General features: G+C 44.2%; 1 protein-coding gene across 2 annotated transcripts in view; it reads left to right on the top strand.

Moving 5' to 3' along the window:
• LOC122544743 (estrogen-related receptor gamma-like) overlaps positions 1-26,128 on the top strand; it is a 35,707-nt gene extending 9,579 nt beyond the window's left edge. The window contains exons 3-7 of one of the 2 annotated variants that reach the window (XM_043684062.2): positions 915-1,031; positions 7,806-7,916; positions 11,229-11,390; positions 19,969-20,238; positions 25,485-26,128. In XM_043684062.2, coding sequence (XP_043539997.1) covers positions 915-1,031; positions 7,806-7,916; positions 11,229-11,390; positions 19,969-20,238; positions 25,485-25,729 — 905 coding nt within the window. In that variant the 3' untranslated portion in view covers positions 25,730-26,128. The remainder of the gene's footprint in view (positions 1-914; positions 1,032-7,805; positions 7,917-11,228; positions 11,391-19,968; positions 20,239-25,484) is intronic. The other variant, XM_043684063.2, reaches the window with a different exon arrangement.
• The last annotated feature ends 932 nt before the right edge of the window (positions 26,129-27,060 follow it).

Raw genomic sequence — 27,060 nt, 5'->3', positions numbered from 1 at the left:
ATCCCCTCCAAGTCACCCACCATCTTGACTTGGAAATATTTCATCGTTCCTTCAGTGTTGTTGGGTCAAATTCCTGGAATTCCCTCCCCAAGGGCATTGTGGGTGTTGCTACAGACCACAGCAGTGCCAGAAAACAGCTTACCCCCACCATCTCCAGCAAAATTAGAGATGGGCATTTAATGCTGATCGTACCACTGATGACCATAAACAGTAAAAATATTGCTCCATATGGGATCTCCGTTCTGTGATTTCATCAGCATCCAAAGGGTGTCTGGTGAGGGATGGGAATCTGCATTGAGTCAGGCTGAATTTGATGAACCTTTATAACCTGATTCAGTCTGATAGTTACTTTTATTCTTTGTACATGTGTACTGGAGGCACACAGGCCAACAATACTAAAAGTGGACTATTTCCTTTTACTTCAATTAAATATTGGATGAGAGAAAGATAGTTGGAATGAAACAGTGTAAGAGACAGGCCGAAACACTTTTACATAGCCTTGTGAAGATCGTAAAATACTGCACGGTATTGCACAGAGAGAATCAGGAAAATTGATACTGAGCCATAGGAAAAGCAGTTTAGCTGAAAGCTAGGCTCAAGAGGATAAATTTTAAGGAATTTCTTAAAGGAGAAGAGGATAGTGGAGAAATTTATAGTAAAATTGAAGGCAGGGACCAAACAAATTGAAAGCCCAATTTTTGTGCAGTTGGAAGCTGCAGTGCACACGGTTTGGAGTCGAAGGAATGAGATGTTCGCAGAGGGATGACCGTGATAAGTGGGGTTGGAGAAAAGAGACAATGAGTCAGATAGAAAGTGAGCCAGAATTAGACACAGTCAGTGTCTGTGAGGGTCCATCGAAGCATCAGGGTCTACATGTGAAGATCTGTACCTTCTAATTGTCTCTTTTCCTGCAGGTAACATTGACTACAGCTGCCCTGCCAGAAATGAGTGTGAAATAACTAAACGCAGACGGAAATCCTGTCAATCATGTAGATTTATGAAGTGTCTGAAAGTGGGTATGATGAAGGAAGGTAAATAGACCATTTTTATTGAATTGATTCACTGCGCCCTATCCCCTTAGAGAAATACACACGCAGCTGTAACTTCGCGTAAATGAAGGGTTTGGGACAAATTGCTGAGGCACATGAGTGAGTTTTGCTAAATGAGGAAATGGAATGCAGTTGGTCATGTGGTTCCCTGGAAGATGACTGCTGGTGGGTGAAGCCTGTGAGATAAGCAGCTAATTAAATTATTATCCGTGCAGAAAGAGGTGGTCACCTCTCTTCCTAAAGGCACTGATCTCATTTGGGAAGAAGCACATAATTGAATTTGCATTTTCTCAATGTAGCTTCCCAGCTCAGCTCCCCCACATCTCTCTCTCGTGCGCGCGCGCCCACACACACGCGCGCACACACACGCACACAGTCTAACTCACCACAGCCCGGTACCTAAACGCCAACCCCAGGCAGATGCAAGCTAACTGCTAACAGTCTTAGTGAAAGCCTTGTACAGTGGACCCCTACAGTCTCACCAGCCAGCTTTATATGTGAACAAAGTCCATCTGGATACGTAACCAGAGATTTTACCAATGGCAGATTGACACCATCATAACGTGTTTGTGATGAGCGTGTTTCTCGGAAGTATTGCTTCTACCCTGTAAACCCACAATCCAATCCTCAACCTTCTTCATCCAGGAGACCCAAAAGACACAGGTCTCAGGGCTGCCTCTCTCTCTCCACCTCAGGGGCAACAACAAAGATAATTTTACATTCAGATAGCCAACCACAGAAAACACTCCCAGAGATGTCAGAGTGCATTATTGTCATTACTCCTTCAAGTATGTGGAGAAAGTGAGGACTGCAGATGCTAGAGATCAGAGTCAAAACCTTTGGCACTGGAAATTGTTATGACATGGAGTAAACCCCTCTGCCAATTTAAACGTGGCACACAGAAAAGATTCACCTGGTGCTGTAATCTGTGAAAATTCGAGACGCAAAGAACTATCCCAAAATGTCCCTATTTAAAGTAAAAAGTAGCAACTTTAATTTTTTTTAAAGCCTAACAGAGAAGAATTAACTAACAACTATTTGCAACACATTTATCTAAACCTATCTTTTACCTTCCCCTCTACAGTACTGGTTCAATAAAAGCCCCAATTAAGATTTACAGAAAAATTCAAATTTCAAAACCAGGCAGCTGTCAAATCTTCTCTTTGTATCTTCCTCTGTAGATTTGCTCTCCAGGTCGGTGTCAATGTTTTTCTCTGTGCAAACTCCTTCTCCAGACCTTTCAGAGTTCTTACTAGCAACCTCCACCTGTTGGTCTTTAGCAGTTCTCCTCCCAACTGTTCATTTTTTTCCAGTTTTATACCCCAAAACATCAGATCATTTCATTGGTCTTAATATTGTTAAACTTGATTGGAGTTTGGTATTTTGGGGCATAATTTAAACTGATTGGCCAAATTTGAATTGTTTTTTGTCTCCAGGCAACCCAGCTGATCTAGCTGTTCAACCAAATGTTACATTGTTACCTTGTTCATTGTGCTGTGTCAGATAGTTCTGCTAGCTTTTAAGGTACACTACCCCTTACACCTCCATAACAAAATGCACAGCCGGTCAGGAAAATCAATGTTTCAGGCATTAGCCCTTCATCAGGAATGACCAAACTGTTGATTCTCCTGCTCTTCGGATGCTGCCTGACCTGCTGAGTTTTCCAGCGCCACACTTTTTGACCCTTCATGTGTGTGGTACAGCTCACTCTACACTGTCTCCATCAAACACTCCAAAACAGGGACAGTATGGGGTTAGATACAGAGTAAAGCTGCCTCTATATTATCCCCATCAAACACTCCCAGGACAAGGACAGCACATATTTAGATACGGAGTAAAGCTTCCTCTGTACTGTCCTATCAAATAATGGGGAGACACACAGGGAGGGTGAGAAGGTGAGGGAGGGCAGGTTGTAATCCGAATGGAGGACAATGTAAATTTGCTGAATTTTGTGAACTCAAAGTTAAGTCCTGAACCCTGGTAGAAAATCACGTTGAGCTTCACTGGAGCATCACTGGATGCCTCAGATAGAAATGTTAATGTGTGAACGAGGTACATTATTAAAATGACCAGTAACTGGAAGGTTGCAGCCAATCCTACAGAGAGCGTGAAGGTATTCCGCAAAATGGTCACCCAGTCTGCATTTGGTGTTGCCAATGTAATGGAGAAACATTGTGAGCAGTCGACTAGATTGAAAGAAGTACAAGGGAAACGCTGTTTAACTTGGAAAGAAAGTTTCAAACCTTGGATGGTGAAGAAGGAAGAAGAAAAGGGCAAGTGTGTTTTTCCTCCTGTGGCTGTTTACCATAGTTGGCTGGAAGGCTGGTTTGTAATACAACAGACGTCACTTCCCAGACTACCTGAGGTTACCATGGAGATCCAACTGTCTTAACCTTGCCCTTTACCTGAGATCGAGGAGTGTGATGCTGGAAAAGCACAGCCGGTCAGGCAGCATTCGAGGAGCAAGAGAGTCGTTGTTTCGAGTATAAGCTCGTCATCAGGAAGATCTTATCCTGATGAAGAACTTATGCTCGAAATGTCAATTCTCCTGCTCCTCAGAAGCAGCTTGACCTGCTGTGCTTTTCCAGCAACACACTCTTCGACTCTAATCTCCAGCATCTGCAGGCCTCCCTTCTTCCTTTACCTGAGGTGTTAAGGCAGGTTAGGTAAGTAGGCACAATGTTAGCAAATGGAGTATAATTTGGGTAAATGTGAATTTGTTCATTTTGGAAGAGAGAACAAAAGAATAGAGTATAATTTAAATGGAGAAAAACTGCAGAAATCTGCAATACAAAGGAACTTGAGAGTTCTTGTGCACAAAACACAGAAAGCTAGCACACAGATGCAATAGGGAGTCAGGAAGCTTAATGGAAGTTGGAGTATAACAGTAGGGAAAGTCTTACTGCAACTGTGCAAGGCACTGGTGAGACCACATCTGGAATACAGTCGGCCGTTTTGGTCCCCTTATTCAGGGAAAGATATAATTTCATTGGAGACAGTTCAGAGAAGGATCACTAGGATGATTCCTGGTGTAGAAGTATTGTCTTATGAGCAAAGACTAAAGAAGCTGGGACTATACTCATTGTCGTTTAGAAGAGAGCTGGTCTCAATAAAACTGAGAAATACTTTTCTTGCTTGAGAGAATGCAGTGTAAGTTTACCAGATTGATTCCTGGGGGTGGCAGGATTGACGTATGAGATGAGTTTGTTAGGATGTTATTGTTGAACAAATACTTTGGCTCTGTCTTCACTAAGGGGGACACAAATAATCTTCCAGAAATGTTAGGGGACAGATGGTTAAGCATGAAGGAGGAACTGTAGGAAATCCTTATTAGTCAGAAAATGGAATTGGGGAAATTAATGGGATTAAATCCCAATAAATTCACAGGGCCTGATGCTCTGCATCCCAGAGTACTTAAGGCAGTGGCCCTAGACCCATTGGCGAACATTTTCTAGCATTCTATAGACTCTGGGAGAGTTCCAATGGCTCAGAGGGTAGCTAATGTAACCCCACTTTTTAAAAAAGTGGAAAGAGAAAACAGGGAACTATAGGCTGGTTAGCCTGACATTGGTGTTGAGGACAATGCTGAAATCAGTCATTAAGGATGTAATAACTGAGCATTTGGAAAGCTGTAACAGAATCAGTCCAAGTCAGCAGGGATTGACAAATCTTAAGGAATTTTTTGAGGACGTGACTGGTAGAGTGGATAACGGTGAATCAGTTGATATTGTGTGTCTGGACTTTCAAAAAAACTTTTGACAAGGTTCCACCCAACAGTTTAGTAAGGAAAATTAAAGCTCATGGTCTTGGAGGGGGTGAATTGACATGGATAGAGAACTGGTTCGCAGACTGGAAGCAGAGAGTTGGAATAAAAGGGTCTTTTTCAGAGTGGTAGGCAGTGACGAGTGGGGTACCAGAGGCTTCACTGCTGGGACCCTAGCTGTTCACAATATACATTAATGATTTGGGCGAAGGAACTGAATCCTAGATCTCCAATTTTGCAGATGACACTCACCTGAGTATGCTGTGAGGAGGATGCTAAGAGGCTGCAGGGTGACTTGGACAGACTGCCTGAGTAGGCAAATACTTGGCAAATGCACTATAATGTGGATAAATGTGAGGTTATCCACTTTGGTCACAAAAACAGGAAGACAGATTTTTATCTGAATGGTGGCAGTTTAGGATAAGGTGAGGTACAACAAGACCTGATGTCATGGTAGAACAGTCGCTGAAGATTAGCATGCAGCTGCAGTAGGCAGGGTGGAAAGCTAATAGCATGCTGGCCTTCATGACGAGAGGATTTGAGTGTCGGAGTGAGGTTGTCTTGCTGCAGTTATACAGGAACTTGTTGAGGCCACACCTTGAGTATTGTGTGCTGTTTTGGCCTCCTAGTCTGAAGAAGGACATTCTTGCTGTTGAGGGAGTCCAGTGAAGGTTCACCAGACTGACTCCCGGGATGGCAGGACTGGAGAGGAAAGACTGGAGTGACTGGGCTTATATTCATTGGAATTTAGAAGAAAAAGGGGAGATCTTAAAGAAACATCCTGATGGGATGGACAGGCTAGATGCAGAAAGAATTTTCTTGATGTTGGGGAAGTCTAAGAATAAGGGGTAAGCTGTGCAGGAACGAGATATGAAAGATCATGTGGATAGTTGTAAACCTTTGGAATTCTCTCCAAAAGGATGCTGTTGGGGCCAATTCTCTAGATATATGTGGATGTGGCCCTTGCGGCTAAAAGGATTGAGGGGTATGGAGAGAAAGTGAGAATGGGGTATGGAAATTGCATGATCAGCCATGATCATATTGAATGGTGGTGCAAGCTTGAAGGGCTAGGTGGCCTATTCCTGCACCTATTTTCTACGTTTTTATTGTTATGCAGTGGAGTTTAGAGGAGGGTCTCAGAGAAGCCTCTGACATCCTAACGGGGCTAGACAGCTTAGATACAGGAAGGATGTTCCCAATGGTGAGGGAGTCCAGAACCGGGGGTCAAAGTTAAGGATAAGGAGTAAATCGTTTAGGAATGAGATGAGGAGAAATTTCTTCACCCAGAGAGTGGGGGGCCTGTGGATTTATTTGCCTCGGAAAGTGGTTGAGGCCAAAACATTGTGTTTCTGAGAAGGAGATAGATATAGCTCTGATGGCGCAGGGGATCAAGAATGAGGGTAAGGCAGGGTTTCGGTCTTGAACTCAATCATCAGCCATGATCCTATTTATGGTGAAGCAGATTTGAGGGGCTGAATGTTTAATCCTGCTGCCATCTTCTATCTAGGAAACATAAAGAATTCTTAAAGTGCTTGGCAGGGCAGGATAGATGGAGGACGATGTTTCTCCTCATGGGAGAGTCTCAGAATTAAGGGCGGCAATGTACTGTACTGTTCTATCATCATTAACCAAAATGGAGTTGTATGTCCTTGCCACTGACAGCCATGGAGACAGAGTCATTGTGTATATTTAAGGCTGAAATAGATTCTTGATCAAGAGGAAAATAAAGTTCTAGCAGTGATCATATTGAATGGGAGACCAAGTCTGAAGGAGCAAATGTCCTACTCATGTCCTATTTCTTGTAGTCATATGGGTGTGAGGTACATCAGAGTGTTACAGTGAGGGGTGTGAGGTACATCAGAGTGTTTCAGTGAGGGGTGTGGTGTATATCAGAGTACTACACTGAAGGGTGTGGGATATATCAGTGTGTTACAGTGAGGGGGTGTAGTGTATATCAGAGTATTACAGTGAGGGGTGTGGGATATGTCAGAGTACTTTAGTGAAGCGTGTGGAGTACATCAGAGTATTACAGTGAGGGGTGTGGTGTATATCAGAGTATTACAGTGAGGAGTGTGGGATATGTCAGAGTATTATAGTGAAGCGTGTGGAGTACATCAGAGTATTACAGTGAGGGGTGTAGTGTATATCAGAGTATTACAGTGAGGGGTGTGGGATATGTCAGAGTATTATAGTGAAGCGTGTGGAGTACATCAGAGTATTACAGTGAGGGGTGTGGTGTATATCAGAGTATTACAGTGAAGGGTATGGTGTATATCAGAGTATTACAATGAGAAGTGTGGGGCATATCAGCATATTACTATGAGGGGTGTGGGATATATCAGAGTGCTACCATGAGGGGTGTGGGGTATATCAGAGCATTACAGTGGTGGGTGTAGGGTATGTCAGAGTGTTACAGTGAGAAGTGTGGGTTATGTCAATATATTACAGTGAGGAGTATGGCATACATCAGAGTATTACAGTGAGGGGTGTGAGGTATTATCAGAGTGTTACAGTGAGGAGTGTGGGGTATATCAGAGTGTTACAGTGAGGGGTGTGGTGTATATCAGGGTGTTACAGTGAGAGGTGTGGTGTATATCAGAGTGATACTGTGAGGGGTGTGGGGTATGGTGAGGGATGAAGTGTTAAATTATGGGCTTAGCTCCTTCTTCATTGGATTAAAATGTCCTTTGATACTAATATTCACCTGACAATGAGGCAGTGCACCGAAAGCTTGTGATTTCAAATGAATCTGTTGGAATATAACCTGGTGTCATGTGACTTCTGAACTGGTCCAACCCAGTCCAATGCCAGCACCTCTACATCGTGACTAACTATCAGAAGGACAGGGTTGTTGTCCACGTTTCTGTGTCAAAATAATTGGAATTGCTGAGACTAGCAACAATAGATGAACTGCTTATTTGGCTCACTTTCCAGTTGATGGGATCTTGCTGTACATGGTTTGGCTGCTGTCACTGTTGCTTTCTTGCCCTCAGGTGTACGGCTCGACCGTGTGAGGGGGGGGCGACAGAAGTACAGGCGTTGCTTTGAGGAGTCGACTGTTGGATATCTCAACTCTCAATGTTGTCAGTCAAGCAAAAAATCAGGTACATGTCCAGTGCTGGATCCTCAGATAATTCCTGCTTCCATCAAAGGAGTTGCAATTAAACTGTGAATGCAGGTTTGTGGAAGCTGTTGCTGTTGGTACCACATTGTTGCCAGCATCCTGCATTCCCCCCTTAACCAAGATGAAATCTGACTGGAGTACAAATGTGTGATTTAAATGAATAGATTCCGTAGAGTGTGAAAACAGGCCCTTCGGCCCAACAAGTCCAAACCGACCCTCCGAAGAGCAACCCACCCAGACCCATTGCCCTAAATTTACCCCTTCACCTGACACTGTGGGCAATTTAGCATGGCCAATTCACCTAACCTGCACATCTTTGGATTGTGAGAGGAAATCAGGGTACCTGGAGGAAACCCACACAGACACGGGGAGAATGTGCAAACTCCACACAGACAGTTGCCTGAGGCGGGAATTGAACCCGGGTCTCTGGCGCTGTGAGGCAGCAGAGCTAACCACTGTGCCACTTGTGCTGCCAATGAGGAGTTTAACTGCATCTTTACTTGGAATACACAGACCGATTGCACAGGAGGAGGTCTTTCAACCCATCATCTCTGGGATGGTTCTTTAATGGAATGTTGAAAGCGAATCCCATTGCACTGCTTGACCCTCATGACATTGCATCCTCCTCAGCTTCATTTTTATTGAATACTTCCCTGAAGGAATCAATTATTCTCTCAGCTCCAGAAGTTCACAAGAAATTCAAAAAGGTGCTTAAAAATGTATCTTGGAAAAGAGTTCACCCGAGGAGAAAGTGGAGATAGAATGATGTGTGGTCAGAAGGTAATGAGAGTCAGAAAGTTGCAAGGGTCAAGGGGCAGTAAGTCTCTTCTCCCATAGACTGAGCCTTTGTGTGTTGCTGACTGGACTGGATGACTGGATTTGGTGCTCGACAATGAGCCAGGACAGGTATCAGATCTCATGGTGGGAGAACACTTTGGTAACAGTGACCTCAACTGCCTCACATTTACCATAGCCTTGGAGAGGGAAAGGAGCAGTTACCAAGGGAAGATATTTAATTGGGGAAAAGGAAATTATGACACTATCAGACAGGAGTTGGGAAGTACAGACTGGGAGCAATTGTTCCACAGACAGGGCACAGCAGACATGTGGAGACTGTTTAAGGAGCAGTTGTTGTGAGTGATGCACAAACTTATTCCTCTGAGACAGGTAAGAAGGGGTAAGATTAAGGAACCTTGGATGACAAGAACAGAGGAGCTTCTCGTCAAAAGGAAGAAGGCAGCTTCCGTAAGGTGGAGGTAGCAAGGATCTAGCACAGCTTTAGAGGATTACAGGCTTGCTAGAAAGAGACTCAGAAATGGACTGAGGAGAGCCAGGAGGGGGCATGAAAAAGGCTTGGCAGGAAGAATTAGGAAGAACCCAAAGGCATTTTACTCATATGTGAGGAATAAGAGATTGATCAGGGAGAAGGTAGGGCCAGTCAGGGATAGCGTAGGGAACTTGTGCGGGCGTCAGAACAGATAGGGGAATCCCTAAATGAGATTTTTTCTTTGGTTTTCACCAAGGAAAGATCAAAACAATGACTGTTGATGCTGGAAACCAGAGTTTAGATTAGAGTAATGCTGGAAAAGCACAGCAGTTCAGGCAGCATCCGAGGAAGGAAAGGAACCTTGTTGTGAAAGAGAACTTTGAGGAGCTGGGAGACAGGCTTGAGCAGGTCAAGATTGATGAAGTTGATGTGCTGGAAATTTTGGCAAACATTAAGATTGATAAGTTCCCAGGGCCAGACCAGATTTATCCTAGGTTGCTCTGTGAAGTGAGAAAGGAGGTTGCTAAGCTGGTGAAGATCTTTGCTTCCTCACTCTCAACGGGAGTCGTACCGGAGGATTGGAGGGAGGTGAATGTTGTTCCTCTTTTCAAGAATTACAGACCAGTCAGTCTTATGTCGGTGGTCAGCAAGGTTTTGGAAAGAATTCAGAGGGACAGGATTTATGACTATTTGGTAAAGCATAGTGTGATTAAAGGCAGTCAGCATGGCTTTGTGAGGGGCAGGTCATGCCTCACAAATCTTATCGAATTCTTTGAGGAGGTGACGAGACAGGTTGACGAAGGTCGAGCAGTGGATGTGGTGTATATGGACGTCAGCAAGACATTTGATAAGGTTCCCCATGGCAGGCTTATTCATAAAGTCAGGAGATATGGGATACAGGGAGATTTGTCTATCTGGATTCACAATTTGTTGGCTGACAGAGGCAGAGTGTGGTTGTAGATGGAAAGTATTCTGCCTGGAGGTCAGTGGTGAGTGGTGTCCCGCAGGGCCCTGTTCTTGGGCCTCTGTTCTTTATCGTTTTTATAAACGATTTGGATGAAGAGGTTGAGGGGTGGGTGAGTAAATTTGTCGATGACACAAAAGTTGGAGGTGCCGTTGATAGTATTGAGGGCTATCGCAGGCTGCAGCGCGACATAGACAGGATGCAGAGCTGGGCTGAGAAATGGCAGATGGAGTTCAACCTGGATAAATGTGAAGTGATGCATTTTGGGGGGTCAAACTTGAATGCTGAATATAGGAGGAACAGAGGAATCTTGGTTTTCAAGTGCATAGATCCCTCAAAGTTACGATCCAAGTGGATAGGGTTGTTAAGAAAGCATATTGTGTTTTGGCTTTCATTAACAGGAGGATCGAGTTAAGAGCTGTGAGGTCTTGCTGCAGCTCTACAAGATCCTGATGAGACCACAATTGGAATATTTTGTCCAGTTTGGTCACCCTATTACAGGAGAGATACGAGGCTTTGGAGAGGGTGCAAAGAAGGTTTACCTGGATGCTGCCTGGACTGGAAGACTTGTCTTACGAAGAGAGGTTGACTAAGCTCGGACTTTTCTCTCTGGAGAGAAGGAGGAAGAGAGGTGACCTGATCAAGGTAATGAGAGGCATGGATAGAGTCACTAGCAAGATACTTTTCTCCAGGACAGGATTGACTGGCACAAGGGGTCATATTTGAAAATATTAGGAGGAAGGTATAGAGGAGACGCCAGAGGCAGGTCCTTTATGCAGGGAGTTGTGAATGCATGGAATGTGTTGCCAGCTGTAGTGGTGGAAGCAGAGTCAATAGGGACATTTAAGTGACTGCTGGACAATCACATGGACAGCAGTGAATTGAGGGGTGCGTAGGTTAGGTTATTTTATTTTAGATCAGGAATAATCCTTGGCACAACTTCGTGGGCCAAAGGGCCTGTTCTGTGCTGTACTTTTCTATGTTCTATGTTCTAATAAAGACCCGTCAATCAAGACATTGGGCGATAGGTCATCAATTAAAATCTTTAATTTTTCTTCTAGGGAATAAAATTGTTTCCCATCTGCTATTGGTGGAACCAGACAAGATCTACGCTATGGCTGACCCAACTGCTCCTGAGAATGATGTCAAAGTCCTCACAACACTCTGTGACCTTGTGGACAGAGAACTGGTTGTCATCATTAATTGGGCTAAACATGTCCCAGGTACCAATAATCCACGAATAGACACTTTGGGGTCAACATAGTGTCATCAAGAACCTTCCATTTGTGTATGCTTTTTATATACATAGAATCCCTACAGTGTGGAAGCAGGCCATTTCTCCCATTGAGTCCACACCAAATGTCTGTAGATCATCCCACCCAGACCTACCCTCATACCCTTTCCCTGCATTTCCCACGGCCAATACACCCTAATCTGTACATCTTTGGACTGTGGGAGGAAACCGGAGCACCCAGAGGAAACCCACTCAGACACGGGGAGGTTGGGGAGGGAATGTGCAAACCCCACACAGACAGTCGCCCAAGGCTGGAATCGAGCTTGGGTCCCTGGTGTTGTGAGGCAGCAGTGCTAACCACTGAGCCACAATGCCAATGTGAGCAAGTTTGAATCATGTTGAATGAATGTGTATGTTAGTGTGTTTCAGTGCGCATGCATGTCATTTCTGTTTGTTTATGTGATTTATATGTATGTTTCTTAGTATGTTTCTCTGAGTGTGTGTCAGGGGCTGTGTTGTTTGAGTATAAGTTTACTTTAGTGTGTGCATTAGCATTGTTAATGTGTGTGAAAGTGTTTATGTGTGAGTGTGTTTGAGTTTCACATGTTTGTGTGATGGAATCAGCCAAGCTAGACTGTGAAGTATAATAAGTGAGCCTCCCAGTTCATGTAAAAAGTACTTGCATCAGAAGAATGTTTTTCCACTCACTGCACAAATATTGAAGAAATGTTGGGAATCAATTCAAACCCTTGGGCTATTAGGGCATAGAAACCAGAACTGGTACAATCTGGTTTTTTATTCATAAGAGTATAGAAAATAGGAGCAGCACGAGGCCATTCATCTTACTGACATTCAAATCAATCACTTTTTCTATTCATTCATGGGATGTGGGCCTAATGGGCTGGGCGCAGCATTTATTGCCCATTCCTCATTGCCCTTAAAAAGGCAGTGGTGAGCTGCCTCTTTCAATACTCTGCTGCCAACAATGACCAAAATGCTGCCGGGAGAGAACTCCAGGATTTTGAACCAACAATACTAAAGGAACAGTGATATGTTTCCAAGTCACGATGGTGAGTGGCTTGTAGGGGTACTTGCCAGCAGTAGCGTTCCCATGTATCTGCTGCCCTTGCCCTTTTGGATGGTAGTTGTGGGTTTGGAAAGGTGCTGTCTGAGGAGCCTTGGTAAATTTCTGCAGTGCATCTTATAGATGGTACACACTGCTGCTATCGAGTGTCGGCAGTGGACGGAATAGATATTTGTTGATGTGATGGCAATCAAGTGGGTTGCTTTGTCCTGAATGATGTCTAACTTCTTGAGTGCTGTTCAAGTTGCACTCATCCAGGCAAATGAGGAGTATTCCTTCACACTCCTGACTTGGTGTGGAGGTGCTAGTGTTGGACTGGGGTGAATGAAGGGGCATTGCTTAGAAAGTTTGTGATTTCAAATAAACCTGTTGGACTACAATCTGGTGTCGTGTGACTTCTGACCTACTCCTGACTTGTGCCTTATGAGGAGTCAGGTGGTGAGGTTCTTGCTGCAGGATTTGTACACTGTGGCTTGTTCTTGTAGCCACTGTACTGATATGGCTAGTCCAATTTTGGTCAATTATATTCCCCAGAATGTTGACTGTGGGCAATTTAGTGATGGTAATATCATTGAATGTAAAGGAGCAATGACTAGATTCTCTTTTGTTGGAGGTAATCGTTGTCTGACATTTATGTGGCACAAATGTTACTTGCCTGCACAAACCTGGATATTGTCCAAATCTTGCTCCCTTTGGAGATGGGCTCTGAGGAGTTGCCAAAAGCGCTGAACATTGTGCAATCATCAGCGAACATCCCTACTTCTGACCTTATGATGGAGGGAAGATCATTGATGAAGCAGCTAAAGATGGTTGGGCCTAGGACACTCCCCTGAGGAACTCCTGCAGAGATGTCCTGGAGCTGAGATGACTGATCTCCAGCAACCACAACCATCTTCCTATGACTCCATTCAGCAGGGAGATTTCTCCCCGATACCCATCGACTCCAGTTTTGCTATGGCTCCTTGATAACACACTCAGTCAAATAAAGCCTTGATGTCAAGGGTTGTAACTCTCTCCCTGCCTCTGAAATTCAGCTCTTTTGTCCATGTTTGAACCAACCTGTATAATGAGATCAGAAGCTGAATCTCACTGGCAGAACTGATGAGGCATTAATTGGCCAGGTTGGATTTTTCCTGACTTTTTGTGTACAGGTCATAACTGGGCAATTTTCCACATTGTCGGGGGATGCCAGTGTTGCAATCATACAGGAACAGCTTGGGTAGGGGTGCAGCAAGTTCAGGAGCACAAATCTTTATTACTATTGCTAGATGTTGTCAGGACCCATAACCTTTACAGTATTCAGTCTCCAACCGTTTCCTGATATCACGAGGACTGAAGATTAGTAACTGTGATGCTGTGGCATACTGGAGGAGGCTGAGAGAGATCATCCATTCGGCACGTCTGGTTTAAGCATATTATGAAAGCTTCAGCCTTATCTTTTGCACTGATGTGCTGGGCTCCCCCATCATTGAGGAGACAGTAAGGTCTACAGATGCTGGAGATCAGTTTTGAGAGCGTGGTGCTAGAAAAGCACAGCAGGTCAAGCAGCATCCGAAGAGCAGGAAAATCGATATTTTGGGCTGGATGAAGGATTCTGGTCCAAAATGTTGATTTTTCTGCTCCTCAGATGCTGCGTGACCTGCTGTGCTTTTCCAGCACCACATATCTGCCATCATTGAGGTTGGGGATATTTGTGGAGCCTCTTCTTCCAGTAAGTGGTTAAGTTATTCACCAACATTTGTGTCTGGATGTGGCAGGACTGCAGAGCTTAGGTCAGATCCATTGGTTGTGGGATCGCTTAGCTCTGTCTATCACTTGCTGTTTATCCTGTTTGGCACATAAGTAGTCCTGTGTGCTAGCTTCACCAGGTTGATGCCTTATGTTTCGATATGTCTGGTGCTGCTCCTGGCATGCCCTCCTAACTGTCCACTGAAACAGGGTTGGTCCCCCTGGCTGATGACATTGGTTGGGTTTGGGAGATGTTGAGCTATGAGATTGCAGATTGTGCTGGATTACAATTCCGCCTGATGATGACTTTAATATTGAGCATTCTTTACATTTTCATTTCTAATTTTTCTTTCCTGCTTCTACACAAAAAATTCCTACTGTTCTTGAAAGTGCTGACTCTAAATTAATCTTTGCAAATATTGACTACTTTCTGTGACCTCAGAAAAGATCCCACAAGTTCTGAATGTTAGTGTTAGTGTGATAGAGTCAGAGCTGAACCTGAACCCCATTCATCCAAAAGTGTCTTGTAAAGATCACCAAGCACCAACATCTTGTGACTTCCTACTCAATCTTTCACTCCTTCACCAAACCATTTAAAGTTCAACAATTCAGAGGTTTACTGGACTAATCCCTGGATTGACTGGGTTGCTCTATGAGGAAAGGCTAGAAAAGCTGGATGTGTATCCTCTGGCATGGAGAACAGTCAGAGGTGACTTAATTGAAACATATATAATTCTGAGGAGCCTTGGCAAGGAGTAAGAAATCAGGGGGCACTCATTTAAAACAAATGTTTTATTTCTCAGAAAGTTGAAGATCTTTGGAATTCCCTTCCTCAAAAGGCGGTAATTGCAGATCAAGGCAGAGGTCAATAGATTCTTGATGACTGAGGGGATGAAAGAATATCAGGGACACACAGGAATGTAGAACTGAGGTTCAACTCAGATTAGCTTTGATTTTATCAGTTGGTGGAACAGATTCAGAGCCAAGTGGCCTACTTTTGTTCCCTATTGTATGTTTATTCAACACCACCAGTCTTACCTGCTCCTCATTTCCTTAGTGAGCAAAATTAGGGCGCATGGTATTGGGGGCAAAGTACTAACTTGGATTGGAAGTTGGTTGGCTGATAGGAAACAAAGAGTAGTGATAAATGGCTCCATTTCAGAATGCAGGCAGTGACCAGTGGGACACCGCAGGGATCAGTACTGGGACCGCAGCTTTTTACAATATATGTTAATGATATAGAAGATGGTATTAGTAATAACATTAGCAAATTTGCTGATGATACTAAGTTGGGTGGCAGGGTGAAATGTGATGAGGATGTTAGGAGATTACAGGGTGACCTGGACAAGTTAGGTGAGTGGTCAGATGCATGGCAGATGCAGTTTAATGTGGATAAATGTGTGGTATACCACTTTGGTGGCAAGAACAGGAAGGCAGATTACTACCTAAATGGAATCAATTTAGGTAAAGGGGCAGTACAGAGAGATCTGGGTGTTCTTGTACACCAGTCAATGAAGGTAAGCATGCAGGTAGTGAAGAAGGCTAATAGCACGCTGGCCTTCATAACAAGAGGGATTGAGTATAGAAGCAAAGACGTTCTTCTGCAGCTGTACAGGGCCCTGGTGAGACCACGCCTGGAGTAGTGTGTGCAATTCTGGTCTCCAAATTTGAGGAAAGACATTCTGGCTATTGAGGGAGTGCAGCGTAGATTCATGAGGTCAATTCCTAGAATGGCGGGATTACCTTACACTGAAAGACTGGAGCGACTGGCCTTGTATACTCTTGAGTTTAGAAGACTGAGAGGGGATCTGATTGAGACATATAAGATTATGAAAGGATTGGACACTCTGGAGGCAGGAAACATGTTTCCGCTGATGGGTGAGTGCCGAACCAGAGGACACAGCCTAAAAATACGGTGTAGACCATTTAGGACAGAGATGAGGAGAAACGTATTCACCCAGAGAGTGGTGGCTATGTGGAATACTCTGCCCCAGAGGGTAGTGGAGGCCCAGTCTCTGGATTCATTTAAGAAAGAGTTGGATAGAGCTCTCAAGGATTGTGGAATCAAGGGTTATGGAGATAAGGCAGGAACAGGATACTGATTAAGGATGATCAGCCATGATCATATTGAATGGTGGTGCAGGCTTGAAGGGCAGAATGGCCTACTCCTGCACCTATTGTCTATTGATTCATTGTCATGGAGTTCCACACCTCGGAGACAGGCCCTTTGGCCCAAACTGGTCCATGCCGACCAAAATGTTGATCTGTGCTAGCCTCATTTCCCTGCAATTAGCCCATGTCCTTCTAACCCTTTCCTATCCATCTATTTGTCCAAATGCCTTTTAAATGTTATTAATGTAGCCGCCTCAACCACTTCTGCAGACAGCTCATTCCATATGCGTACCACCCTTTTAAAAAACATTGCTCTTCAGTTTCCCTTTTATTCTTTCCCCTCTCACCTCCAACCTTAAACTGTAATTACAATGTTTAAAAGGCATCTGAGCTGGACTGAAGCATCTGTTTCTGTACATCTCTATGATTCTATGATGCCCTCTAGTCCTTGATTTCCCCCAACCCTGGAAAAAAGACTAAGTGCATTCAACCTATCCATGCCTCTCATGATATTATACACTTCTATAAGATCCCCTCTCAGTCTCCTACACACTAAAAGAAATATGATCACTGGTACCAAAGTCTTCCCTCACTGTCACCTCTGTCACCTTTCCTGCCCTATTTCCCAAGAGCAGGCCGAGTTTTGTCCATTCCCGAGTAGGACCCTCTGTATACTGCTTGAGGAAACTTTCCTGAACGCATTTAACAAATTCCACCCCATCTAAGCCCTTAACGCTCTGGCAGTCCCAGTCTATGTTAGGAAAATTAAAATCCTCTACTATGACAACCCTATCACTCCTGCAAGTCTTCCCAGTCTCCCTGCATATTTGTTCCTCTAATTCCTGTTGACTATTTGGGGGCCTATAGTACAACCCCAATAGCGTCACCACCCCCTTCTTATTTCTTAGCTCCACCCACAAAGCCTCACTGGATGATTCTTCAGTTATTTAATCTCTGATCACTGCTGTGATACTCACCTTAATCAAAAATGTAACTCCCCCTCCCCTCCTTCCAGCACCTTTATCCCACCTAAAGCACCTGTGCCCTGGTATATTAATCTGTCAGTCCTGTCCCTCCCTTAGTCATGTTTCTGTAATGGCTACAATATCTCTGTCCCAAGTGTCTGTCCACACTCTGAGTTCAGTGGCCTTGCCTGTCAGCCTTCTTTCATTGAAATACATGCAATTTAATCCAACAAGCATTCCTCACTCCCTGTCATGTTCCAGCCTGACCTGTCTCTTCACTTTACTATTTCTGTTTACTATATCTCCTTCCAGCCTTGTACTTGCCTCCCTGCTATTGAGGGTCCTACCCCATTGTCAGCCCCATTCCCTATATCTCCTCTCCTCCTATCTCCGAAAGGATGTACTAGCACTGGATGGGGCCAGAGGAGATTTACGAGAATTATTCCAGGCATGAAAAGCTTAACATATGAGGAATATTTGAGGGTTCTGGGTCTATACTCAATGGAGTTTAGAAGGATGAGGGGCTATCTAATTGGTCCTTTTGAATGGAAATGAGAAGAAACTTCTTCAGCCAGAGAATGGTGAATCTATGGAATTCATTGCCACTGAAGGCCCCAGAAGGCAGATCATTCAGTGTATTTAAGACAGAGATAGGTAGGTTCTTGATTGTTAAGGGGATCAAAGGTTATGGGGAGAAGGCGGGAGAATGGGGTTGAAAAACTTATCAGGCATCATTGAATGGCAGAGCAAAGTAGACTCGATGGGTTGAATGGCCTAATTTCTGCTCCTATGGTCCTCAAATCCCCACCCCATATCCTTCACTCCATGTGGTTCACTTTCCAAAATGTATTCTACCCCTCCAAACCCAACCTAACTTTAGCTTCAACACATAAATAATAACACAAATAATAATTGGCTAAGTGTAAATTGTTTTTCAATTGCCTGAAAGAACTAATTAAATCTGAAAGTGACCCACTAATTGGGAAATGAATGAATTGTGTAAACTTGAAAGCTGTTTAGCAGGGATTGATTCTTCTGTTGGAGCTGATGAAGTTTAATGTGGATAAATATGAAGTTTTGGTTAAAAATATAGGCAACTTATTTGAGAGAAACTTCAGAGTGCTTCGATACGGAGGGATCTGGGTGTCCTTGTGCATGAATCACAGAAAATTAATATGTACCTATGGCAGGTTAGAAAGAAGGCGAATGGATATTTGGCATTTTTATTAAAGGGGTAGTGAGCAAAAGTAATGAAGTGTATATGCCTTTAGTGAGACCACATCTGGAGTACAGTATTGTGTACAATTTTGGCCCCCTTACTGGAGGAGGGAGTGGAATTGAGGTTGAGATGAGATCAAGTGTAATTGTATTGAATGCAGAGCAGGCGAGAGGGGCTGGGTGGCCTCCTCCTGCTCCTCGTTCTGATGGTTCTTATGCACAACTGTCTGAGAGTATGCCAATAAGTGTGAGCCTAACTGTGATGTGTGTGTGGCAGTCAGAGTATGAATGTGTGTAACTGAGTGTGACTGTGTGTTTGTGAGTGTGTATGTGCGTGACAGTGTATCTGTGACAGTGTGTGACTGTCTGTATAAGTGTGAGTGTGAGCATGCACCTCACTTTAAAACTTTTAAGGCAGAAATGTTGATGCTTGTGAAGGACCTTACTGTCTGTCACTGTCCATTTCTGATCTCCTTTCTACTGATTTCCTGATTACTATCTGTTAATTAATGTTTTCTAAACCCTGTTTTGTATTAATCAGCTAATAAAATGAAAATAAGATTCACTTGGGACCAGATACAGAGATGTTGTGCAGATAGTAATCAGTAAACGTTAATACTGAGGGTGATCTGCATCACCGGTATCCTCACTGGACTCCCCAGCCATGTGTAAGTCCAGTGATGGAGCTGAAATGAAAACTGTCATCTGGAGGTCAGTTTGATCTGAATGCAGATGCCAGTGTTTAATGCTTCAGGAAGATTTCTTATTTTTGCACACCTTAAAAATGCTGAGTCTATATTTTGATACTCAGTACTTTTTGTGTTCTTGGTAAACAAGGGGTGTGTCATCTTGAGAGATTTTGTACCCACGCTTTAAATTAACATTCGTTTTCAAAAGGTCATACATCAGATTTTAGAGCCCTTTCTCACCCGCTCCACATCCCGTTGCTCACCCACTTTCCAACACTACCCCTCCCTCCATGCTTTCACTCCCTTCTCCTCCCAGGGTCCCTTCACCACCCCATGCACCCTCCCCCAAAACTTATCCTTCTCTCCCTTTATCCTCACTATGACTCTTTCTCCCAACCCCTGCACCTTTTGCACCCCAGTATCCCCCATCCATGTCAAACAGCATCTGTTCTATTCTCCCTCAGTCCCTGCTTTTCCCTCCTTCCACATTTACCTCTTCCTCCACTGCCCATCCTCATTTCTTCCCATCAATTACCAGGTTGGAAGATCTGGCCTGCTTCCTGGAATATGGGAGCGGATCAGGTTCAGACAGCTCCAGGAGAGCACAGTCCCAGCAGGAAGGGACAAGCTGCCAGCACGATGTTGATTGGCAGAATGGGCAGCCCAGGACAGGACACCCAATCCTGAGGGGACACCACTCAATGTGACACTTCCTGAAGTGGCAGCTTGCAAAAATGTTCACTGATCTCAATTTGTCTCGATTCTACCCAGGTTTCTCCGCCCTTTCGTTGGGAGATCAGATGGGTCTCCTGCAGAGTGCCTGGATGGAGGTCCTGATCCTGGGGCTTGTGTTCCGCTCACTGCCCTATGAAGAAGGATTGGTTTATGCTGATAATTTAGTCCTTGAGCGGGAACAGTGTCGAGTGGTTGGATTACTTGACCTATATTGCACAATCCTCCAACTGATCACAAAATACCGTAAGCTTCAGCTTGACAAGGAAGAGTTTGTGACACTGAAAGCCATGGCTCTGGCTAACTCAGGTATGAATCCTCAATCATCACTCCCAACCTCAGTCCAACTCGTCCACACTGACCAGATATCCTAAAATAATCGAGTCCCATTTGCCAACATGTGGCCCATATCCCTCTAAACCCTTCCTATTCATATACCCATCCAGATGCCTTTTAAGTGTTGTGATTGTACCAGCCTCCACCACTTCCTCTGGCAGCTCATTCCATACACGCACCATCCTCTGTGAGAAAAAGTTGCCCCTCAGGTTCTTTTTATATCTTTTCCCTCTCACCCTAAATCTATGCCCTTTAGTTCTGGACTTCCACACCCGAGGGAAAAGACCTTGTCTATTTATCTTATCCATGCCCCTCCTGATTTTATAAACTTCTATAAGGTCACCCCTCAGCCTCTGACGCTCCAGGGAAAATAGCCCCAGCCTATTCTGCCCCTCCCTATAGCTCAAATCCTCCAGTCCCAGAATCATGAATTCACCCAACAGGCAATTGAGGACTTTTAATTCAGTGTATCACATGACCTTTGGTTAAAAAGGCCAATTTCAGAAAATGATGACCACAGACCTTTGGATTTTTGTAAACACCCATCTGGTTCATTAATGTCCTTTAAAGTAGGATCAGTTATCCTTAACCAGTGTGACCCACACTTGACTCTAGATCCACACATTCAGCCCCTTGAGTCTGTTCTTGCATTCAGTTGGCTAATCTGATTGTGGCCTTCATATTCCTTTCTGTTCACATAGCCCTTGACTCTCTTGTCAATCATACAACTGTCCAACTCAGCCTTGAACATATTCAATGACCCAGCCTCCACTGCTCCCTGGGGAAGGGAATTCCAAATACTGAGAACTCTTATGATATTATGAAGAAATATCTCTTCATCCCCTTCTTATTTTTAAACTGTACCCTTGTTCTAGACTCTCCAGCAGGAAGTTACATCTTCACAACATCCACCCTGTCAAACCTTCTTGGAACCAATTATGTTTTAATAAGATCATCTCTCATTCTTCTAAACTCCAATGAGTCTGAACACAACCTATTCAATCTTTCCTCATAAGACAATCCTTTCATTCCAGGAATTAGCCAAGTGAACCTTCTCTGAACTGTGTCTGGTACAAGTGTATTCCTTAATAAGTTTGGAGACCAAAACACTACATAGTATTAAAGATGTTATCTCAATCATGTCCAGTAGAGTAGGGCCGACTTCCTAACTTTTATCCTTCTAATCACTTGTATCTTTTATTTTATTCAGTCATGGAATGTGGGCATTGCTGAGTGGGCCAGTACTCATTGCCCATCTCTAGTTACATGCTGACTGTTTGTGATTTATGTGACAGGAACTGAGACTCCTCCATCTTCCTATTAAAGTTATTTTAAAGCCCCCTCTAAAGCTCTAGTCTTATGAGTCCCAGCGCCATTGAAACAAAGATCATCACAATGATAACAGCTCCCACTTTCCAGAGGTTGACCAAATTGATTCTTGGGATGGCCGGGTGATTGAACTCTGATAAAGAGTCATCTAGATTCAAAATGTTAGCTTGCTGTTTCTCCATGGTTGCTGCCTGACCTGTTGTGATTTCCAGTATTTTTTGTTTTGAGTTAGTTAGGATTGTATTCACTGAAGTTTAGAAGACTGAGAGGGGATCTCATAGAAACATATAAAATTCTAACAGGACTAAACAGGTCAGATGCAGGAAGCGTGTTCCTGATGGTGGGAGATTAGGGATCATTGTTTAAAGTTAAGGAACAAACCTTTTAGACTAAAACATGTGGTCACCATGGATCCCACAAGCATCCCATACATGGTACAGCTGCAACACATCTACCTACCCAAATATTTATGTGGCATTCGTCAAATTTAGAAATATCACAAAACTGGTGGTTGATTTTCAGCTGCATTTTGAAGTATTTGAACAATGCATGGTGGCTCAGTGGTTAGCACTGTTGCCTCACAGCACCAGGGACCCAGGTTCAATTCCAGCCTCAGGCAACTGTCTGTGTGGAGTTTGCACATTCTCTGTGTCTCTGTGTGGGTTTCCTCCCACAGTCCAAAGATGTGCAGGTTAGGTGAATTAACCGTGCTAAATTATTCATTGTGTTCAGGAATGTGTAGGTTAGGTGCATTAGTTAGGTATAAATGTAGAGTAATAGGGTAGGGGTAATGGGCCTAGGTGGGTTACTTTTCAGAGGGTAGGTGTGGACTTGTTAGGCAAAATTGCCTTTTTCCACACTGTAAGGATTCTATGATATCACTCAGCTATATTAAGAAGGTGAGTCACCATTAACTTCTCAGGGGCAGTTAAGGGTGTAACTCACATCCCACAAATGAACAAAACCAGTGCTTCCTGCTGTTCGCACTTCAAGTCATTTAGTCATTTGTGCACTTTCCCAAGACAGATCCTTGCCCTCTTATTTGCTGAGGCTTCACCGTCAGCTGTTGCTTGGCAGTTTTTGTAAACAGTGGCTATTCCATTCCCTCGGTGTGTATCTCAGTGACCAAACCAGTAACCGTTTTGCCTATTGAGCTAACTGCCAACCACCCCCACCAACCTCTGCAATTCAAGACCAGCTATCAGTGTTATTCCTGTTGTGTATGCTGACAGTATAACAGAGTGTACTATAAGAGAATCTTGGACTGAAACAGACAGGGTGTGTAACTGAGAATGGAGTCTAGGTGTGGTTATAACAAAATTCAATCAGGCTTCATTTCCTGGTGGTTTCTGTTGCATGATTATGAGGATTCCAACTCCTTTTGTCTTTCCTTTTCAATCCCAATTCTTTGTCAAGGGCATCTCTTTTTCTGGTGAAGTCTCAAAGCTGTTGGCGTGGCATGTTAATGAGAAAAGGATGGTGTGTGCACCAACTGTGGAGTCTGCAAAGCGACAAAGCACGAGACACAACCCTTTTGTGCATTTGCTAAACATTGTTTGCTAAAAGGAAGCAGATGACCGATAAAGTTATTGACATATGTCACTTCCTAAGCAAGGGACGTGAGCAATTGTATTGACAGAAAGCCTATTGGAGGGAGCTGCTGTCTAATCCTCAATGTCACTATCTCCAATAGCCTAGAATAATAATAAAAAACCATCAAGGCATGGCCAGAGAGAGAGAGAACAGATTGTGTGAACCTGCTCGGGTCTAACAGATGTAAAGGATTGGAGGAATGAAGAAAAGAGAGAGATTGATTTTGTAATTAAGAGTTCATCAATCTCATTGATTGACACAATATTATTACTTTGCCATTTACATTCGTCCACAGAGTAAACCATTCCAAATAGTGAGGGTACACAAGGGGGAGAGGGAGGTAGTGAGGATACACAATGGAGAAGGGTGGGGGTAGAGAGAGGATGAGGGGGAGCAGCAGAGGGAGGCAGAGACTGAGGGGAAAGTGAAGTGTTGAGAGTAAATGAGGGAGATGGGAAGTGACTAAGAGCATGTTTGAGGAATGGGGAGTGTGAGGGAAGTGGAAAGAGATGGAGGAGTGAGCAGGGAAGGCTGAGGAGGAATAGAATGAGTGTGGAACAAGAGAATGCAAAGAAGGGTAAGGGATAACTTCAGTCTTTCTCTCTCTGAATGAGGCTGCCAGCCTCTATCCGTATTTTTTCCAATAAATTTTTATTCATTTATTTTCTCATTTTGTTAATCACTGGGAGCACCACCATGGGGTCGGCAGGTGGAAGGGCATTACTTTGGAAGAGTGGAAGGTCCTCAGTCAACAGTTGGGCCAGCAGCGAGAGAGTTCAACTTTCCACAAGCTCCAGGGTTCACTCAGAACCAGGGAAACAGAAGGGAGTGACACCCCGACTGAGACATTAGCTCCACTTCCACTGATCCCTGCTCACCAACCCCTCCATACAGGCCTTACACCCACACCTCACCGATCCCTATTCCCAACCTCCACAGAAACATTATCCCCATTCGCGAGTTTTGAGAAGATTTGTAGCTCAGGTTGAGGTTCTGGATGTAGGTTTGTTTGCTGAGCTGGAAGGTTCATTTTCAGACGTTTTGTCATCTGATGTCATTTGCATGTCATGTCATTTACAAAATACCTTGCAAGAATTGTAACAAACACTACATTGAACAAACAGGCAGAAAACTAGCCACCAGGATACATGAACATCAACTAACCACAAAAAGAAATTACCCACACTCACTAGTATCCTTACATACAGATAAGGAAGGACACCACTTCGAGTGGGACAACACATCCATCAAGGACAAGCCAAACAAGACAGGCACAAGAATTCCTAGAAGCATGGCATTCCAACCGGAACTCTATCAACAAGCCCATTGACTTGGATCCCATTTACCAACCCCTGAGAAAAAGAACAGGAATTGACGTCACCACAGGAACTGACATCACCAACCCAAGGAAACACAAAAATATCAGTAGAAAGCAGACTACACCACAAGTGCTTCAGCTGGAGGCTCACTGAAGATGTTACCTAGTATGGTGACGAAACATCTTAAAATGAAGCTTCCAGCTTAGCATGCAAACCTACATCTAGAACATTACCCTCATCCCATATTGACCCCGTTCCCCACCCTCGCGGTCATTACACTTACTTCCCCTTTGAGGCGTTATCCACACATATCACCATCCTGACTCCCACCCCAGAGAGATGTTACCCCTACCCACCACCATCCTCCACTGATCCCAGTTCCTCACCCCCAGATGTTAACCTCTCCCCCACCATCCCCAATGATCCCTGGTCCCACCCCACAGAAACATATAGCCCCAGTAAAGCCCATGCCACACAAACTTCTCCCAACTTCCCCTCCCACCTCCACACAGTATCCAACACCTGTCTAGACAGCCCCAAGTCCCTCATCCTCAATCCCACCAATGGCCCCTGACTCCACATCCACACTTTGCACTGCTGGATGGGAGAGGAGGGCACCCCTTCAAACACTGCGGCAGACCCCTAGGGAGCAATTGGAGCATATCAGTGTGTGGCAAAAGTGAGGATTGCAGATGCTGGGGATTAAAGCAGAGAGTGTGGTGCTGGAAAAGCAAAGCAGGTCAGGCAGCATCTGAGGAGCAGGAAAATCGACGTTTTGGACAAAAGCCTGATGAAGGGCTTGATTGTCGATTTTCCTGCTCCTCGGATGCTGCCTGACCTGCTGTGCTTTTCCACACCACACTCTTGGCGCACATCAGTGTGTGGTCAATGGCCTTTGTATAGCTCTGTTCGGGGGAAGGGTAAACCAGGGTAAAACCACCAGCAAACTGTCTCATATGTTCCTCAATTTGATCGCAGACTCAATGAGTATTGAGAACGTTGAGGCCATTCAGAATCTGCAGGATCTCCTCCATGAAGCTCTGCAGGACTACGAGACAAACCAGCATTTGGCAGATCCTCACCGCAGTGGCAAATTACTGATGACTTTACCCCTTCTCCGGCAAACTGCAAACAAAGCCATACAGAGCTTCCGGAGAGTGGTGACAGAGGGTAAGGTGCCAATGCACAAACTATTCCTTGAGATGCTGGAAGCTAAAGCCTAAAAGCTGGAGTTCAGAGTCTGCCTCAACATCTGCCCCTCAAAGACTGACCAGCTGTGAACTGCAACTGAAGGAATTAGTGGAACTGGATTGCCTCTTGGGGCGTTCTTTCTGAATGCATGGCTTCTTTGTGTGCACTGTAACCCAGTCTTGTTGTGACAAAGGCTAATCTGCCCACAGTCACAGCACACCATAGGAGGTCCTCATTATGCAACTTCCACAAACCCACACTGCTGATACGTAACATAAAAGATTTTCAAGAACTGTAAAGTTTATTTAACAAAGTCACAATAAAAATGGAAAAAATTAAGTCAGACTCTCCTCGTGATGTGATTACTAGCTTTCCATTTTAATTCATTTATAAATACCTTGTTTACCTTTCATTTGCATCTGAGTCCTGTATTCCTTTAGTTAAAATATCCCTTTAATATAAACACAAATTGAGAAAAATCTACTTTAACGAATTGAGTTGCTTTCTGATCCTTTCCTGGAAGCTGGGATCTTCCGATGTTCACCAGATCCCAGGAACATCCTGCCTGAACTTTCAATTTACCATGTCTCATGCTCCAGTATCTCCCAGTTTTTTGTTCTTCTATTTATTCTTTCATCTTCTCTGAGAACAGAATTGTACTTTGGAATCAGTGCAAAGAACAGTCCAGTTCCTGTTCCATTAGAGTTAGGGTTAAAGCATTTGGTTGAATCGATTTGGACTGCATTTCAATCCTGACCACTTGGTGCCTAATTATGTTTCAGTTTTTTTTGAGTCCCAGGAACTGAAATCCTGGAATCTGAACCCAAAGAGTAAACTTTCCCAAAATTCTCAGGCCCAGACTTTAGGCAAGCTGACACGTGACAGGGACTTCCTTTTGCTGTGAGAGAGCGAGTGTATGAGACAGATTGAGAAAGACAGGGTGTGAGAATATGAGACAGTGAGTTCGCCTCCAGCTTTTTGGAAAAGGCCAGAAGTGCAGCTCCCTGTTTGGGGTCAGCATCAGCCCAAAGTGACCTGAATGGAGGCAGCAATGAAGGTTAGTGCAATGGGTGACACTGAACCTGGCTGCAGTGAGGGAAAAGGATGAACCATCTCCTGTCCTCTACAAGGGTATTCACTGTCTGCCCCTTACAAACTGACAGCTGGAGGTGGGGTGGAGGTGGATTCACTCCCTGATACCGAATTGGTGATAGCCTCTATCAACGTTTCACCAGTGATTGGACTTGCCTTTCCCAAACATGATGCCTCAATCAGAACAGTAAGTACAAAAACCAGTAACAAGCAACTTCTTTCAGACAGGACTTCCTTCAAACAGGAAGAGAGCTGTTCAAGAAGGGGAGTA

Source organism: Chiloscyllium plagiosum, unplaced genomic scaffold (assembly GCF_037043375.1).
Source record: "Chiloscyllium plagiosum isolate Xiang-an unplaced genomic scaffold, Cpla_swu_hap1 HiC_scaffold_47, whole genome shotgun sequence".
NCBI lineage: Eukaryota > Metazoa > Chordata > Chondrichthyes > Orectolobiformes > Hemiscylliidae > Chiloscyllium > Chiloscyllium plagiosum.
Note: the sequence above shows the minus strand (reverse complement) of the source record. Positions and strands in the feature narration are given on the sequence as shown.